At 46.3% G+C, this 1,640-nt stretch overlaps 1 protein-coding gene across 1 annotated transcript in view; it reads right to left on the bottom strand.

Moving 5' to 3' along the window:
- The window catches only part of adamtsl4 (ADAMTS-like 4), a 46,930-nt gene that overhangs the window by 2,481 nt on the left and 42,809 nt on the right, over positions 1-1,640 (bottom strand). Inside the window, 4 exon segments of the mRNA XM_025061359.1 lie at positions 6-150; positions 528-707; positions 794-967; positions 1,469-1,626. Coding sequence (XP_024917127.1) covers positions 6-150; positions 528-707; positions 794-967; positions 1,469-1,626 — 657 coding nt within the window.

Here is a 1,640-nt window from a genome sequence, read left to right as displayed (position 1 = left end):
TCGACACGCCCCCATGTGACACTCCTGGACGGCGGCAGGTTTGTCCAGATGAGCACACTCAGCGGCCGGGACAACAGTGAAATCGTTCTCCGTCTTCTGGACACAAATGATGTCCCGTCGCTGAGAACCACTGCCGCACAGGACGTTACACTGGGACAAAGACAAAATATTCATTCATGATAAATAAAAAACAGGTGATAATTAAACACAAATAAACAGAACTCGACCTGTGGTTATTTGTCTTTTTGTTCCAGAAATAAACAGAAATGTCATATTTAGGAATTATCATTTATCAATTCAACAATTAATCATGATTAATCCACAACTAGCCTGTGATCGAACAGTCAACAAATTTAAATAGTTTGACGGAACTAGTCAAACAATTATTTTAATAACAGTGTTTGATGGACTACAATTGATAAAGGGACATTCAGACAAATACAAGCTCTTTGATAACCTGATTGGAGGTTCTCGTCATGTGACTTTTCTGTCCTAACACAGGGTTTGAATATCTCCTCCGTCCTCACCTGAGTCCAGGGGCTGGAGTACCAGGTCACCGTTGACACACAGGGGCCTCCGTTACAGGCCTTCATCTCTGCTGGTTTGTCTCCCACACAGTCGCCCCCTCCTGCTCCTTCTCTGACCCCTCCTCTGGTCAGACACACCACCTCCCTCCTCTGGACCCCGGGGCCACACTGAGCCGAACACTGACAGGAACAAAGTGGAGCTTCCTGTTGGAGGAGTCTGTGAAGTGCTGCGTGTGTGTGTGTGTGTGTGTGTTGATATAACTCACAGTGTTGGACCAGCCAGTGAAGTACCAGTTGGTGACACACGGCCCCATGTTGCACTCCTCACTCCCCTGTGGCCGCAGCCTGGAACTGCACTCCACGTCGTTCACCACGCTGCCTTGATCGGTAACACAGCGCACGCTTCTCGTTCTGCGTCCCACTCCACAGTCCACTGAGCACTGGAACGACGACAGTCACAGAACGGAACACGGTCGGTGACTAAATCTGACATTTTTGACAACTTGAGCAACGTGTAAATGGTCAAATTCCTACAAAAAATAATGTGATTACATCATAATTTTGATTTTTTTTTCTGTTACAAATGCACCTTAATTTTTTTTTCACACAATACAATGTTTTTTCATATTTTCTAATATTAGCATGAAGTCTGACAGTAAACTTTAACTTTAACCAAATGTCTGTTCATTGTTACAAAATTGTCCGCACAATACAATGTTTTTTCACTAATATTAGCATGAAGCCTGAGTAAACTTTACTTTAACCAAATGTCTGTTCATTGTTACAGTAACAGGTCAAACATCACGGCTCATCAGAAAATGAAAACAAAAAGAATGACGCGTCCAGAGAAATGACTTGCAGACAGGAGTAAGCAGACTTGGTCTAAAAAACAACAACCAATGAATGAACCAACAGTCCCTCAGTCAACATGTCTCTCGTACCGTGCTCCAGTCCGAGCTGACCTCCCAGTGGGAGCAGAGGCGGAGCTGGCAGGGCTGCGTGGACTCAGGCGGGGTGAGGAAGGCGCAGCGCTGAGGGTGGACCATGGTGGAGCGGTTCCCGAAGGTCTGTCTGCACTGGAGCTGCCTCTGCTGTAACCCTCCGCCGCCGGGG

Source organism: Cynoglossus semilaevis, chromosome 13 (genome assembly GCF_000523025.1).
Source record: "Cynoglossus semilaevis isolate Cse_v1.0 chromosome 13, Cse_v1.0, whole genome shotgun sequence".
NCBI lineage: Eukaryota > Metazoa > Chordata > Actinopteri > Pleuronectiformes > Cynoglossidae > Cynoglossus > Cynoglossus semilaevis.
Note: the sequence above shows the minus strand (reverse complement) of the source record. Positions and strands in the feature narration are given on the sequence as shown.